This window comes from Vanessa cardui, chromosome 21 (assembly GCF_905220365.1).
Source record: "Vanessa cardui chromosome 21, ilVanCard2.1, whole genome shotgun sequence".
Classification (NCBI taxonomy): domain Eukaryota; kingdom Metazoa; phylum Arthropoda; class Insecta; order Lepidoptera; family Nymphalidae; genus Vanessa; species Vanessa cardui.
This window is the reverse complement of record NC_061143.1, coordinates 134630-150499: the sequence shown is the minus strand read 5'-3', so window position 1 is coordinate 150499 and position 15870 is coordinate 134630. Positions and strand designations below refer to the sequence as shown.

The window sequence follows — 15870 nt, the reverse complement described above, 5'->3', positions numbered from 1 at the left end:
GCATTAGTACCAGTGCCGACTGATAATATTACTAAGCGCACAGTTTAGAAAATACACGACTAATTGTATAAAATAAACATTGTGAAACATATATATTATCACTAATTACAATCGCATTATCACTGAATAAAAATAAGTATTAATTGCTAAACCACAAAACGAATCGTGGAAGTCGTATTCGATGACTAACTTTCTACGCCTCGATGTCACCGCAGCCAAGTACGAAAGAGAGTGGCCCTCTACCAGTCGTCTCTATCTCCAGTCTCGTTAAGAACGAGAAACCAATAGTCCGAACAGGCAGATAGATATTTTTGTGCAAATATTCATAAAGTAAAATTAAAATTATTCGTGTTTAGATGTAATCGGTTATTTTGTACTTAATTTGTGAGAAATGAATTCAAATAATTCTGCCTAAAGTAAATAAAGTTTATCGGTTGAAACTATTCTACTAAAACACAACGTGTAACGTTACCTATATTACGCAATTTATTCGATTTTGCGAACAAGTACCACAAGTATAGAGTACGCATGTATAAATTTATTTATAACTAATTAAAGTTAATAGTCAATGTTATACAGTACAGCACTAACTGTTATATGTGTAGTGTCACAGCAATTTACAGTATTGCTGGAAATAGCTCAAGGTGCTTTGATCAATCCTGACGTGTGAGCATCGAACCTGCGACTTTCTCATACTTATTCGGATCTCTTGCCGATGAGCTATTATTTTTTTTAAGTTCATCTCCAAATATATCTTATTTTTATACTGTTCGATCATTTAATGTGTCTTTTATTATATAGATTACTGTTCATAAATTCACTTAACGCTTCTTATATTTTAAATAAGGAAAGAAACTGATGCGATGGCGGATAAGACGTTAAATACAAACGTAAACATTCAATTCACAAACATTTAAAATAATATTTTTATACGAAAAAGTGAGATTAACAACGTAAACCGGTTACAACAATAAATATATTTTCTCTGATAAATGTGAGTGACCTCGTTGATAACACTGACAATTGTTATTTCAAAGATGGATAACGTCATTAAATTCAATTCAGGTATTTTAATCACATTCCGCTTACTTTGAATAAACAAACTCGATATAAAACTCATTAGAAATCCTAAAAAAATCTTATTTGCATTACACGACATCATACCGCGAGCGGCAAAATATAAACAAAAAGTGTGTTTGGAATTTATACAGACTTTGTGGGAATCGATAGTCAACATCTAATGCTGGTTCTGCACCTGCGAGGTCCCACCGAACCTCAGACTTCATTGAACCGATTTGCAAACAGTGCACTGGCACTGGCTGTGCACAGCCGAGCCGCTGGCGAGTCGGGACAGGTCGAACTTAGTCGAACACGTGGACACAGTCACGTAAAGGTTATTAATGAACATAATGACTAACTTGTGTGCGGAGGTCGCCTGCGAAGCCAGATGCGCTTTCGAAATACCGTTTAGAGGCAGATATTTTTCAAAACCGCGTCTCGGCCACCACCGTGTCACTTTCTTGCTTCACCGACTGTATCGTATCACTGCGGTTCGTGTAACTCTAACTGAGCACTCGTATCGTAAACATCACATAGGAAAGGTAACAGATATTAATATCATTTCCCTGAGAGCTGAAAATCTCACACGTACACTCACTGGCACTCCACCACAATATATTATACGGACGGCGACAAACCGCACGATCGAGAGGTCGAGAGGCGGCTCGACGGACGAAAGACGAAATCAAAATCCACGCGATAACGAAACGCCGAAAACGTTTGCCCGAATAATTAGTTGGACCGGGAGCGGATTAACGTAAACTCGCGACTTGCGACTCCGGCGCAGGGCGCAGCTGAGAGTTACGTCGGCGCGAAAAGAAATTTTGCAAGGCAATTATCAGATTACTGTCGTCAGGCGAAAACGTTAACTTTTTTCGGCGAACTTTTTGCCCGAAGCGTTTCGTTCGCGGCCACCGCGTGCGACTCGTTAAAACGAAATCGGTCCAAATCTGACTCGGCGCCGGTCGCCGGTCGCCGGTCGCCGGTAGCCGGAGTCCGAGCGCCGCGTGGAAACGTATGCCTATGCGAAATTTTCACCAAACACTTTTCCACGCGGCCTTCGCTGCATTGTTATGCAACGCAACGTTTTCCGAACGCGGGAATTTTGATTTTCGAATTTCGGTGGCAATCACTACGGCACAAGGGATGACTCGATTCGCTATCGATGGATGTGCGTATAATATTTTGTGGTGCGAGTGGTTCACTTCAGTTACCGAAAGCAGTTTGTCGTGAGCGTGTTTGGTCGCGCTCGCCGGAGACATAACGTGACCGACCCGGGCCGATTCTCGCGCGATACTGAGCGCCGGCCGCCGAGCGCGTGTAGTCCGTCAGCTAGCAGCTTACCGCTTAACTATTTCACTTCCTGAAAACGACATTTTTTACATTTCTGTAAACTTTTGTAAAAGGAGAGATTTTGATTTCTTGGTCTGGGCTCTCTTATTATTTAAAAGAAACCAGTGAGTGAATTATGACTTATTTAATAAAATATATTTTCTTTAATGGGAATTTCTTTACGTACGTATCTTTACACGAGCGTAAAACTGATGAGCTTGTACGTAAATAATTTAAAGTAGGTTATAGAGCGCAGGGAAAGGGTTCTCTACAAAATCGAGGCCTGTAATCTGAGCCCATGAGTTCCTCACCAGAGGTTAATTTACATTTATTTGAATCGAGTCAATCCAAAAGTGGTCATAAGGGCTAACTGAAAAAGTAAACAAATGCCTTTAAAGTAACGAATTAATTATTAATGTCATTGAATATGAGTTCCATCAAATCAGGTTAAGAGCACTGCTCTGTTAGAGAAATGCACTTATAAAAGTGGGGGCATGGGTTCCAGCCATGTAGATATGCTTCATATTTTTATTCATAAGATATGGCGAATGGTATGCTGTTATAAATATAAATGATTCCTCGTGCTGTCGACGAGGAGTCATCCATCCGACCTCAACTGTTAGGTTTGTATCTGGCCCACGGTCTCCTCTCCTTGTAATGTTCTTCCTGAAACTGTGTGTACCTTCTTCGGAGCTTATAATTTCATTGCGTTTTAATGCCATATATAGTGACGGTTTACGGCGCGAGCAGTCGCCGGTGCGCGCGACTCGCGAGTGGCGCAGGCAGCAGAAGCGCTAGTCGTGGACGTCGCGTTGATCAGCTGCAAGCGGGAGCGCCGCGACGCCGCTGAAGCAGCAGCTCGCTCGCGGTTCAGAAGTCCGTTTTACCGCCGGACCTTAGCGATCTGCGGTCACGGTACAGCTAGGTTTTACTCTCGAACATGTTGGAAATATTGTGTACTCTTTATTATTTATACGATGACCTCCGTGGTCGAGTAGTGTGTACACCGGTTTTCATGGGTACGTCGCTCCGAGGTTCCGGGTTAGATTCCCGGCCGAGTCGATATATAAAAGGTTCATTAATTTTCTATGCTGTCTTGGGTTTGGGTGTTTGTGGTACCGTCGATACTTTTGATTTTCCATAACACGAGGACTTTAGCTGCTTACATTGGGATCAGAGTAATGTATGTGATGTTGTCAAATATATATCTTTTAATTAATTTATATTTTAATAAACACTAAACGGGGAAATATTGTCTTAAGTTGATATGGTATTGTTTTTAATTTTAAATCTTGTTTTCATATAAAACCATAACTGTGTCGGTCTATCTGTATGTTTGTATACAACACATGAAATCCAAACTTGTTGATTTTTTGTGAACAATGAAAAGGACGGTATTAAGTGTATGTTTACAGTTTACGACAATCCGCATGTACGCATGTGCCGGTAACAGCTCACTTAAACCGCACAGAACGACTGCTACCTACATGTCGTCGAATCGTAAAACAGCGCTCGATAAGAAAACGCGAATAGAAAATTCGTTGTTAGAGTGTGGGTCGGCCTAAAACACGCGCCGGCATCTTAAAGACGAATCATTCATTAACTGCAAATTACGAAATGTTAAAAATTATTATTCGTACCGAGAACCATTATTGTCACATTATTTACTGGTCGGTAGGTCGAACAAGTTGTTTTAATGATACGATTTTGGGTTATTTTTAATTAAATTTTCGTAATCTAGTTTCGAAGTGCAACTAAATACTTCATTTTAGAATAGTTAGCTCTTTATAAGAGGTCTCTTTATAATGTACGTGTTTTATGATACGCAGGAATTAGTACTTGCTGGATATTGTGTGAAAATAAGAGCTATACTGAAAAAGTGCTCCCAAATATAAGAAGCATGGGAGAGTGCCGAGGATACGTCCAGCACAATCGCTAATTGATTTTCGATGGACAAAATTCCTCGTCCATACATACCCGGCTGCCGCGGCCGCTTCGGGCTCGCTGGCCGCGACGCGACGCCGCATCGGCGATGATTCAATACTCCCATGTCCATAGACACGCCGACGTCGTGAGACCCCGGACACGTGCTCCGGGTTTTTATACAAAATACTCAATTTACGGAGTCTTTCCTGACGTAACTTTTTAAAGTCTCTGAGCGTTTTATTTTATTTTTATTATATTTTATTATTATTTTAAGACAAAAAAATCACTTAAATAAAGTTAATGTACATTTTGTCCACGTGTATGCGGCATAAGTATACTCACGAGAGGAGTGAGGTTTTTGAAATAAATCTAAAATGGATTGAAACTAAGAACAGGAGCCATAAATAGAAAGGTGGCTCAATCAAGGGCACGCAGGCTCGGTGGACTTTAAATTATATTTTATTATATTCAGAAGCCACAGGACTCAATCGTCTTTACATATGATTAACAGGTTCATAAGTGTACGTCTTTATGTCGTATACCCTGCGATGAGCTCACGATGTCGCGATATCACGTAGTCATCGACCGACGACAGGGTCTAGTCGATGTCTAAAGGGTCTAACGAAGAAAACTTTAAATATACCATATGAAGAACTAACGCAGCGGCGTCTTGGCGCGCAGCGGCCAGGCTGACTGTACTGTGAGTTATACATAAGATAAGCATCAAAGCTCTGAAATCTCACACTGTATCCTGAATTCTGATATCACCTGCCGGTGAGGAATATATTCTAAACTTCCATCGACGTACCCTGTATGTAATGTAAGTGTATGTACCCTGTAATGTACGCAGATTATATTTTAAAGACGTTTGTGTTCGTTGTTAATGTGTTAAGTTTTAGTAGTTAACAATATCTTTCTTAGTTGTTATTCCTTGTAACTCATTTTACCTTTGATGAGGGGTATCAGACAAAGGCTTTGATTGAGCTTGTTCCTGGCCCCTGACTCGGTTAGTAGACCAATTAAGTGACTTTAGCGCATTCAACATTCAACTCTTCATCGTGTTCACGTGCTCGCCACAAGCGTGACGTGTTCTGCATTTCACGAAACACATAAAGTAATACTCCGAGTGTTTCTCTTCTGCGTTGTTTTTCATCTCTTATTAAATCTCAATACTACCGCCATGTTTAATTACTTGGTAACAATAATTCCCGCAACCAGAGATTGAATTAATTGTTTGATTTTTTACAGCAATAGTTCATCCACACTTTGACCGTGTGTGGCACCTCCTGACGCCTCTCCCGCCTCGCCCACGTAGAAAAGACTGCGAAGGACTTTACTGCAGATACGTGCGTAATAAATGCGTGCTGGCGGGCTATCGGCAGCCAGGACGCGCGCCCGTTGTATAACGCGTACTTAAACAACTGATTGCACTAACCGATGCAAGTTAATTTTAATAGTGTTTAGGTCAATATATAGAAAAATCCAGAATATGAATGTCTAATTCGGATCATGGAGTTTAATCTCAGTGTGCGCTATGGGAGTGGTACGCATGTCCCACGTATGTTTGGGAAAATATACCATATAAGATATGGTTTGTTAATAATAAAATGTTAATAAACCGGAAATAACTCCTTCATAAGTGAATGAAGCCACATAATTGTTTGTTCGAAAGAGGCTTCGAAGAGGCTGGAATCTACATCATTTTGTAGAGACCTGATGATGAATTGGAGACAGACATCGCGAATGTTCATTAAACGCCTACCTGTCAACCGCGAGCGCCGACATATTGTTGCGATCTGCTGCTCAAATCGGGTCATTTTTGATAATTAACTTTTCTGTTCGATACAAGTCTGATACTGATATGTATCATTATTAAGATCACCTAATTATGACATAAACCCACTTTAAATTAATAATTATGTTCGTCACCAATTTACATTACCACTGCCGTAAATATATTTATTTCACTGCGCTGATATATTGACTAGCCTATAAGGAGCGAAATATATGAGATATAATATACAAATAAATTCGTAAAAAATCTTACACTCCTGCATGAAATGAGAAAAAGATAAATAAAATTATTATTTCCAACTTCTTTTACGTCCACTGACTAGCTAAGACTCACAGCAGAGAACTCTAGGTTCCGGGTGCAAGTCGTCGGTTACTTTTGTTAAGTAATGAATATGGCACACTCACTCTCCAACGGAACCACGTACCGCCAGTCTGGCCCCTGCGTAATGTGTCTCACGCGGCAGCATGAGAGAGCAACCTGTGCACACTATAGCACTATAATACTCCCGCACAGATAATTATATAATCTTTGAAATTGACCGCTGGGGCTAAAATGGGCGGGGGGGACATTCGTACATATTTATTATGGTTAAAATTAAGTTACAATTTATTAATTATTTTGATTATTAAATGTGGCAGATCACTTTATTGTATTAAATTCCCACTTTCGATAGTACTTATTGAACACATTACTTTAACTTAAACTATCGATACCATCTATAGTACTAAATAATGTCTAAGAATTCAATATTACTATCGATATCCTGAATAGTTTTCGAAGCCAACTGTCGAGAGTTTCAAGTTCGGTTTCGGTTTGACGTTTTTACCTCCAATTTTCTTTTTGCTTCTTTCAATTTCCAATATTGTATACAATGTAATATGATTTTTATGATAACATTCATTGAAAGGGAACAGCTGTTTACATTAATAATTTTTAAGCAATAAACTTGAACTTTTTGCATATTAACTACAATAATTGCAAACTGGGTACGAGAGAGACAAACACAATCGACCACAATGCGGTTACTCATATTCGCTGTTTACGACATACAAAATAATTATTCAACAAATTGCACATTATTGTGTAACTAAATCATGAAAATATATCATTTTGAAGCGTTTGTTAATTGTAATCAAACGTAAAACTGTCTCTCTCGTGGCTCTCGTGAGTCTTGAGCTTGACTGAGTGAGCCCCGTATGACTGTAGAATTATTATCAATATACTATACGTAGTGGAGAAGCAGAACACTAAAAAGAAGTAATCCAGATTTTTTAAATCGATTTATTAAAAAGTAACTGTTAATTACTCCTACTATAAAAACGAATCGACAAAACGAAATTACGCTGATGTCCTAATATGAATAATATAATTTTATTACAATTAGGCGCTTTTTATATACTACTCCTGACATCTAACAATACAACACAGAAACTTTGAAACCGAGAGAGTGAGCGGTAACGATAGAGGGCGCAGCTCTCTATAAAACTTACATTAGTTAAACGTACTTACTTGGGTACGTTATTCAACGAATTTTAATTACTTTTTTATTCTAAACTGCTTAAGAAGTAATTAATTTAGAATGGACTAAGGTACAAATAAAAATACAAAAGGTAACATTAGAAATCGGTAATTAATCGATTTCATAGTGATTCATGAATTTGTGTTTAATTGTTGTGGAGCTTGTTAATACATTTAAAAATGGTGTTATTTTAATTATTTAGTATCGATGTAGGTATTAACAAATTATTACTACAGACAGTAAAAAAGAATACAAGTTTCCGGAATTTCCATTCTTTTTTCATTTTGCTTTCGTATTGTTGGTACTTTTATACCCAATTCAATGATAATATTAAAAAAAAGGTTGAGATCGATGGGATACGATTAATGAATAAGTAATTTAAAAAATTGGATTAATTAATAATACACTTCTAAGAGATAGTTGTAAAACAAATTATTTCTACGTCTTAAAATAATTCGATTTTATTTATAACTCTATTCCAAACATAAAAGGAAAAAGGCCAATTAAATAACTTGACGAAAATTGAAAAAAATGACATATTATCGGTCGAGAGCTTTTTTAATCTACCAAGATTACTATATATTTGTGTAAAAAGGATGTTTTGAACTTCGGCGGAACTGTGATCGAAATTTTGGAAGTAAAATTAAAGTGGCAATAAGTAGTAAAGTTTAAGTGTTGTTTTATAAATAAAGATATAATTGTTACAAACTCGCGGCAGCGTCTAAAGTAGCTGAATTATTAGCAAACCACATGAAATACGTAAATCTAAGCTTTGTTTATCGTATTTTTCCTCCTTCCAAATGTCAACGTCATATTTGACATTGTATTTGTTAACATGTATGGTAAGTTCGTAACTCAATGTCAGACTGTCAGTGTCAACATCAGTCAGTAGGAGACAGGAGTAGTCAACACTCAACTACTCAGCATTCAGCAACTCACATCTTGCCATGCTTGATACATATTATGTGAAAACATTTGTAACCGAAAATTTATGAAGTATATCAAAGTTTATTATTATTTGCAAAACACCTAATGTTTAGGCGTATTGTATATAAAGTTCGTGCTTGTTTTTATAAAGAAATTAAAGTACATAATATTACCGCTAATCGACTTTTTAACAACTATTCCAAAATAATGAAGGTTAGTTTAAATTTATTGGTTCTGCAATTGTTGTAATGGTAATACATAGTACTTATTCGTTACTCACTAATTACAGATCGGAACTCACGATGGCGTCTTCCATTGCGACGAAGTTCTGGCGTGCTTCATGCTCAAGCTCCTTCCAGAGTTCAGAGACGCTGAAATCATCAGAACAAGAGACATGGAGAAGCTTAATCAGTGTGACATAGTAGTCGATGTCGGCGCCGAGTTTAATCATGAGAAAAAACGTTACGATCACCATCAGCGAGAATTTAATGAAACATTAAGCTCCTTAAGACCTGAACTCGGTGGAAAATACAACATTAAGTAAGTCATTCTTTTTTAATTCATGATAAACGGAAAGTAGGTATGTAAAGTTATTCCGTTATTCCTTCACATCACACCCACTCTACTGCTTTCATTTCGTAGTTGTTTACTAGACTTGTGGGACATTTGTTACAGACAACAATGTTATCCTTTTTATTAGTGCAGAACTCTGCATGGAATCATTGTAAATTTTATGTTTCAGGTTAAGTTCTGCTGGGCTTGTGTATGCTTTTTATGGAGAGAAAGTCATCCAGTCGCTGGCACATAAGGCCCATCCCCTTTCACCTGAAGTTTTGAAAATAATTTATAAAAAAGTTTATGAGCATATGATTGAAGAAATGGATGCCATAGACAATGGAGTACCAATGACAGACGAGGAACCTCGATACAAAATCCGTACACATTTGAGTGCTCGCGTACACAGATTAAACCCTGAGTGGAATTCTGAGCTAACTGTCAATATTGAGACTGAATTTCAAAAAGCATTAGCTCTCGTTGGTGATGAATTATTATACAATGTCAATTATTTTTTGTCTGTTTGGTTACCTGCTAGAGATTATGTAAAGTCTGCATTAGAAGAAAGATATCACATTCATGAATCTGGTAAAATTCTAGAATTCAAGGAGAGATTTCCTTGGAAAGAACATCTGTTTGATTTGGAAGAAGAGATGGGTTTGAGCGGTGAGGCCTTGTATGTCATATTTAATGATAAACCCAAGTCATGGAGAGTACAAGCAGTGCCAGTTGGTCCTAGCAGTTTTAAAACAAGGTACTAATACTCATTTATCTATATTTCTTAGAAAAATATTAGGTAAGCTTGCTTATTGTTAGAATAACAAGACAGTAGCTACCAACCAAGACAAGTAAAAGGCCCTTGTGTCAGCTGCTACATGTTGTTTAGAATGTGGCACATTCATATTTCTTTCCCACAATGTTGGAGCACCTGCTACATCTGCTTGTTTCGACTAAGTACTTCTTTTGTAATGAACTAGATGCCTCTTCTCGCCACAACAGGCCAACACTAGTCTTCTAAAAATATCTATATCTATCTATTAATTTCAGAAAAGCACTTCATAAAAAATGGTGGGGTGTTCGAGATGAGCTCCTGAGTGATGTTTCCGGAATCAAGGAGTGCATATTTTGTCACAGCACTGGTTTCATTGGAGGCAATGCTACAAGAGATGGTGCTATAGCTATGGCTGTAGCCAGCCTTCAGGCTGATCTGGATACAGAATAAATTATGAAAAGAACACTTGAACTCATTTATTTTATTTTGTGACTACGAATATGGTTCTGCAGCCCTCATAGTGATAAATTCATATTTTTTATTGATATGGTTTGACCGGCAAGGCCATCTGATGGTTAGTGGTCTCTACTGCCCATAGACAATGGTGCTCTGAGATATATTAACCATTCTTTACATTGCCATTACATACATTTACACCCATTTTGAAAACTGAGATGATGATCTCTCATAGTTACACTGGCTGACTCTCCCTCCAAACCTGAACACAGCAACACCAAGTACCTGCTACTGTTTCGTCGTATATTTATTTTTCCCCTTTTTCGAAATAGGATTAAAAAAGTAAAATTTACCTGTGAATTTACTAAAAATTGCATGTACTGTGTATGAATTGCAATATCTCAATTTAAGAACTTGCTTTAGTTGTCTCAATTTATTTTACATTAAAGTAATGTAAAACTGGCATCAGCCAGTTTGCCTTAGTAAATATTCCAGTCAGGACACTCGATATACACCTAAGCTATATAATGAATCAATAAAAAAAAATCAAAAAATTGCTACTGACCAGAAATATTGGCTGTTTCTAGGGATCAAAATCAAAATCATAATAAACTTTATTCAAGTAGGCTTTTATAAGCACTATGCTAGTTATCATTTGGAATCACAAATGAGGCAGAACTCTTAAAAACTATACAGCATCTCACCAATTTCGATATTTTTTAATTGTTATCCATGTCGCAAGAAATTATAAATATATATTTTTTTTATTCTAGAATCACTGAATCTACCGTACAATATGTAGTTCTGTAAACTATTTTTTTTAATCTTAATTTATTTATCGAGGGTTTATTCAAAATGAATACGCCATGGGAGCATTATCAATATATTATCGACGTCTTATTGCTAATTTATACAGTTTGTAAAGCATCATAGCTTCTAGTGACAATGGATTGCTCAAAGATACATTACAAAAACCTATGTTTAATACATTAATATTATTTTTAATAAAAAGTGTCTGTCTCTCTGTAAACTATTCAAATGTGTAATTGCGAAATTGGATATAACATATCAATAATAATATTGGATGCGCCATACTTTTTCAAATTTATTTTCGGTTGTGGTGCCCGCCTTACGCCGCCACTGCCGGTCCTCGTGAAACAGTAGAGTAATATCAAAATTTACAAGTCGCTCTACAACTGACGCTGGCTTCGACCTAGTTAAAAATATTTATAAGGGCGGGAAGAAGTCACAGGATACCATAAAGATATTTTGTGACTTATCGAAGGTATGTGATTGTGTGCAACACGAATCTTTAGTCAGGAAACTAGTTATTACAAATAAACATCCAATCGTTTATATTAAAAAATGGCAGTTTTCTTTGAATATAAAAAAAACACCTCTTAATGTAAAACCCTATATGACTATGTAACAAATGAAATAATACATTGGTTTCAATGATGTTGTAGTAAACAGATATGTTATTAACGCGCGAAAAGTGAAGACTAGAAAACGTCCTAATTGGGACGTTTGCCTTTAGTTGTTTTACGTAGTAATACGTTTTGCGAAATTAAAACATCTAGTTATCCCTTTTACTTAGTGTTTTTATCAAGCTATCCTTTTTACTTTTAACGAAATGTAATAATAACCTAAAACAAACAGTCCCCGGCGCGGCACACTTTTTTTCTGTTGTTTAGTATGGGTATAACATATCTATTTATTAGAATACCATTGATTGGTTTAGTGTTAATAAGTTACTGTTAATTAATATCAAAAAGACAAAATGTATTAAATTCACTACACCCAGTGTAAGATGTGTCAAAACGAATGTAGTTTTAAATGGGGAAGCATTCTATTCATTTCAGAAATACCTAACAGACTAAGCTCCTATGGGATATGACTAGATTGGCGAATGGACTCAGTTCTTAAAACAACCAATCAACATGTCTACTTACATTTATTTTACCTTTATTTAAATTCGGTAAGTGTATCGGTATCGGTGTCGCCGATATTTATCTAAGAGTATCGGTATCGTATTGGCAAAAAGACGTATCGATGCATCCCCGGTTTAAATATAAATTTAAAGAAATTAAAATAACAGTTGCCACATCTCCATTTGTTTTTGATAATGAGATGTATTAGTCCGCAAATCGCCAGAGTTCTCCCCTCGATGCATATTGTGGGAATAAAAACACTTTATATATTTAATTATAAATTAAATGTAATGTAATACAAGGTTTCACAATTGTTCAAGGCATGGCCGCCTCAACTTACTTTTCCACCAGCTAAACCACGCCCTCTTTTTATTTATTTCAACAACAATGCTGTTTTTATTTTGTTACAAACAAAATTACTTTTAATGGTTTTTAATAATATATATATATATTTTAAATCTTAATTAAAAGTCGAAATATATTGTAATTAGCTTAATGATTTATATCAACTCTAATAAAAACATAGCGGCACAGAGTACATTATATATACTGCATAGCGGAGAAATCAAATTGACACATTTGTTGACAAAAAAATATTTGCTTTGTTATTAATTTCCAAATTAGCTGATAGATGTCGCTGCAGAGATTACAAATTTTATTTTTATTTGTTACATAGATTGATAAGAGATGGCGGCACAACGAGCGTTCATTAAATATATTTTTTTGTTTTGATTTGTTACATACATTGAATTGTTAAAAAAAAGAACTAGTAGGTACGATATTGTTACTCCAAGTCCGTAAGTACATAAGGGTTAGTAACTCTTTTGGGACAATGGGCCTACCACCGCGCCGCCATCTTGGTTTAATGTATGTAATAAAAAAAATAGACCCATGGCTGCTGGCCGTGCCGCCATCTAATTTCAATGTATGTAATTACAACAACAACATTTTCCCGCTGCTGGGCTAAAGGCCTCCTCTCCCTTTGAGGAGAAGGTTTGGAACATATTCCACCACGCTGTTCCAATGCGGGTTGGTAGAATGCACATGTGGCAGAACTTCTTTGAAATTTGTCAAATGCAGGTTTCCTCACGATGTTTTCCTTCACCGCTGAGTACGAGATGAATTATAAAGACAAATTAAGCACATGAAACATCGGTGCTTGCCTGGGTTTGAACCCGCAATCATCGGTTAAGATGCACGCGTTCTAACCACTGGGCCATCTCGACTCGGTGTAATAATAATAATAAAAATAAAAAGCCTTTTATTTCTTGTTACAAATACAGATCTCGGTTGAATAAAGGTTTACAATTTAAAAGAAAAAGAAAATAATCGAAAAGAAAAACAATATATATGTACATATACACGAAACAGTTTGCATGCATTAATAATTAATTATGTGCTATATTCTTTTAATCGTTTTATATTTTATGGGTACAAGAACCCCTCTCAACGCAGGGTAAAGGCCTCCTCCAAAGATGACCATTTTTCTCTATCTTCAGCTTCTCGCATCCAGTATGTGCCTGCTATTTTTATGACATCGTTTATCCATCGCGTATTTGGCATACCTCTTTTCCTCTGCCCCGATGGTCCTAGCCATGACGTTGTCGTTTTGGTCCAGCAATTATCTTTGAGACTGGCTAAGTGTCCAGCCCATCGCCATTTTAGCTTCTGTGAGTAACTAAGTGCGTCGATGACTTTAAGTTTTCTCTCTTATTGCGGTATGGCGGTTTTTTTTTTTTTTTTTGTATCTTTTTGAATTTTGTGGATGCTTCTCTCCATACTTCTTTGGCTGGTTATGACCTTATTTTTTAGTTTATTTGTGAATTTCCACGTTTGACAAGCGTAAGTTAGTGATGGGAGTAGGCAGGTGTTCATGAGTCTGCTTTTCAAATTTATGGACATGTCGCTTTTTAGGATTTCTTTGAGGTTCCAAAATTTCTTCCAGGTGATGTTGGCCCTTTATTCTGCGTCAAGTTCGTTGTTGCGTGGGTTAAAGGAGATTTGTTTTCCCAGATAAATGTAAGCATCAGCATACGATAGCGGTCGATTAGTGAGATAAATAGGTATTTTAGTATGATTCGTCATGACGTTTGTTTTATCTAAATTTATTTCCAAGCCTACTTTACGACTTTCATCATGTACGTACGTACGTTACATTATTTTTTGAGTATATTATTAGTTTATCGTACTTAATAGAGGCGAAGTTCCCTTTTTTTTTTTTTTTTTTTTTTTCTTTTTCAATTTTTAGCTGCTCTTACAGTTCCTTTCTTTTAGCTAAAACGTCATGCCGTGGGAAATCCTCTTTTATATAGTAATTCGTATATTAATTTCGTGTAGAAATATTGCTTTATGAAACTTAGTATGTGTTTTTCCAGATCTAAATAGGACTTTTCAGTTTCCGCCGCAGTACTCGGTTGTAATAGTTGCAACAAGATTGCTTGAAATACGATCGATCTCTAGTATACTTTGGTGGTGCAGCTACTGTCACTAGATGACGTTAGTTGTTCTAAGTTTGATATTGTAGCTACTTGTCGCTAGATGTCGTTAATTGACGGTAAATGTATATGTTTACTTTAAATGATTGATTTAAAATTTTATAGAGGTTATTTTTTCAGAATGGATCATTATTTTTCGCATTTTAACTTTATTGTAATTTTTCTTTGATTTATCAGTCTTTTTCACTTGTTGTTGTTCAAGTAAAACTTAAGTTTTTCTTCAAATTCACTTGGTATTAACTGTATTCTTGATATTGTATTGGTGACACTCGCTGCAAATTATAGTTTTAATCACTTTTTACTCCTTTAGAATATGTTTTTAATTTTTATTTACGGACAAGAATTTCAATGTCGGTCTGTGGCGCCGTCTCTCTCTCCATCTGGTCTCATTTTCAATGTATGTAACAAATCGAAATAACACTTCTGATGCCCACAGCGACATCTATCAGCTAATTATCTATCAAATAATATTTTTTGATTCATATTTTGACCTCAATATTCAATTATACTGAAGTCGATAGTAAAATTGTTATCGACCGTAAAAAGCATAGGTAGGCGGGCGGGCGGGCGGGCGGCCGGGCGGGGGGGCGGGCGGGCGGGCGGGCGGGCGGGCGGGCGGGCGGGCGGGCGGGCGGGCGGGCGGGCGGGCGGGCGGGCGGGCGGGCGGGCGGGCGGGCGGGCGGGCGGGCGGGCGGGCGGGCGGGCGGGCGGGCGGGCGGGCGGGCGGGCGGGCGGGCGGGCGGGCGGGCGGGCGGGCGGGCGGGCGGGCGGGCGGGCAGGCAGGCAGGCAGGCAGGCAGGCAGGCAGGCAGGCAGGCAGGCAGGCAGGCAGGCAGGCAGGCAGGCAGGCAGGCAGGCAGGCAGGCAGGCAGGCAGGCAGGCAGGCAGGCAGGCAGGCAGGCAGGCAGGCAGGCAGGCAGGCAGGCAGGCAGGCAGGCAGGCAGGCAGGCAGGCAGGCAGGCAGGCAGGCAGGCAGGCAGGCAGGCAGGCAGGCAGGCAGGCAGGCAGGCAGGTAGGTTAGGTTAGGTTAGGTTAGGTTAGGTTAGGTTAGGTTCAGCGGAAGCGACCTCTCGCTCCCCGGTGTGATCGTTGCCATGTTGGGGA

At 37.8% G+C, this 15870-nt stretch overlaps 2 protein-coding genes across 3 annotated transcripts in view; one reads left to right on the top strand and one right to left on the bottom strand.

Moving 5' to 3' along the window:
- LOC124538803 (fibroblast growth factor 3) overlaps positions 1-2350 on the bottom strand; it is a 160065-nt gene extending 157715 nt beyond the window's left edge. For both annotated transcript variants that reach the window (XM_047116007.1, XM_047116008.1), the window contains exons 1-2: positions 2274-2350; positions 1419-1632 (exon numbers count right to left, since the gene is read on the bottom strand). The gene's annotated coding sequence lies outside the window, so the exon portion shown is untranslated. The remainder of the gene's footprint in view (positions 1-1418; positions 1633-2273) is intronic.
- Positions 2351-8489: 6139 nt separating this feature from the next.
- Positions 8490-10356, top strand: LOC124538913 (MYG1 exonuclease). Its single transcript, XM_047116174.1, has 4 exons — positions 8490-8771; positions 8848-9098; positions 9301-9867; positions 10161-10356. Exons 1-4 carry the CDS (start codon positions 8664-8666, stop codon positions 10333-10335), a joined length of 1101 nt encoding a protein of 366 aa, XP_046972130.1. The 5' UTR covers positions 8490-8663; the 3' UTR covers positions 10336-10356.
- The last annotated feature ends 5514 nt before the right edge of the window (positions 10357-15870 follow it).